This window comes from Sinocyclocheilus anshuiensis, unplaced genomic scaffold (assembly GCF_001515605.1).
Source record: "Sinocyclocheilus anshuiensis isolate Anshui unplaced genomic scaffold, SAMN03320099.WGS_v1.1 scaffold510, whole genome shotgun sequence".
NCBI classification, from domain to species: Eukaryota; Metazoa; Chordata; class Actinopteri; order Cypriniformes; family Cyprinidae; genus Sinocyclocheilus; species Sinocyclocheilus anshuiensis.
Window position 1 is genome coordinate 1,288,902 of NW_015542360.1, and position 1,383 is coordinate 1,290,284.

General features: G+C 28.3%; 1 protein-coding gene across 1 annotated transcript in view; it reads right to left on the reverse strand.

Moving 5' to 3' along the window:
- LOC107691890 (glutamate receptor-interacting protein 2-like) overlaps positions 1-1,383 on the reverse strand; it is a gene marked incomplete at its 5' end in the record, with an annotated part of 12,655 nt that overhangs the window by 8,597 nt on the left and 2,675 nt on the right. Inside the window, one exon of the mRNA XM_016490719.1 lies at positions 229-368. Coding sequence (XP_016346205.1) covers positions 229-368 — 140 coding nt within the window. The remainder of the gene's footprint in view (positions 1-228; positions 369-1,383) is intronic.

Sequence of the window (1,383 nt, forward strand, 5' to 3'; positions counted from 1 at the left end):
ACTGGTGATGACAGCAAAACTTTATCACTAATAATATAATATAATATAATATAATATAATATAATATAATATAAATTCATTATATTATATTATATTATATTATTATCTTATATTATGAAAATATAAATAAAACATATAAAAACATATGATATATATTTCCCCCTAAAGAAAACAAGGGCTATTGTAAGAGCATTAAGTGCATACAGTAGTGTATAGTGTGAGTCGTACTGTCGGTCTGTTTCTTGATCTTGAGGGTGACGGTTTCTCCTGCCATCTGCAGCAGGTGTATGGCTTCACTGAGCGGCTTCCCCTTCAGGCTGACGCTGTTGATGGCCAGAATACGATCGCCAACGTGAATGGCTCCAGTCCTGTGAGAACAGACAACAACCACACAATCAGAAACTCTTCAGCTGTGGACAATAAACCTTCTTCAAACAGACTTTCAAAATCGACAACGGAGACACAGAGTGTCCATAACTGAAGAAACTACTGTGTATTTCTGAGTGCACTTTGAAGGATTGCATATTTGGAGCTCGCATTACCAATACATGTTTAGCCTCAGTAGGTGTGTGTGTGTGTGTGTGTGTGTGTGTGTGTGTGGCAGAGAGTCTTTAATGGTCAATTCATACAGAAGACTGCCTTTTATCAGGATCAGCAAATAAATGTAATAACCCATTTATGAGAACCTGGCATATAATTTTAGAATCACAGATGCCGCTTTTCTTTGCAAACCAAACTGGACACAGTTATGAGTAGAAAACTAGCATGGCTGTCAACATCAACAAATGACAAAAAACATTCATAAAAGCATTATGACCTGTGTGCTATATAATAATAATAATAATAATATACTTGTTTTTTTAAGCAAAATATTTAATATGACTGAATAAACTATTATCTTTTGAACTATTTATAGCAATATTTATATAACAATATTTAATTTCATTAATAATAATTTAATCGCTTTTATCCAAAGCGACTTACAGTGCATTCAGGCTATACATCTTTTACCAGTATGTGTATTTATATTTATAATAACTAGTTATAACAATATTTAATTCATAACAATGATAACATAATTCTATAACACAAACATTATTATTACTATTAATAATAATAATAATAATAATAATAATAATAATAATTGCATTTACATTTAAGTATTCTATTCAAATTAAAATATTTAGTATGACTTAATTACCTTAATAATAATAATAATTATTATAATTATTATTATTAAATACCACTGTTAATTATGAGTAATCAATAATTCCAAATAGACTGGGTTTTATTCACATACAAATATTTAATACAGCTGAATTACCCTTACTATTATCATCATTATTTTTATTATTATTATTATTATTATTATTAATAATACTA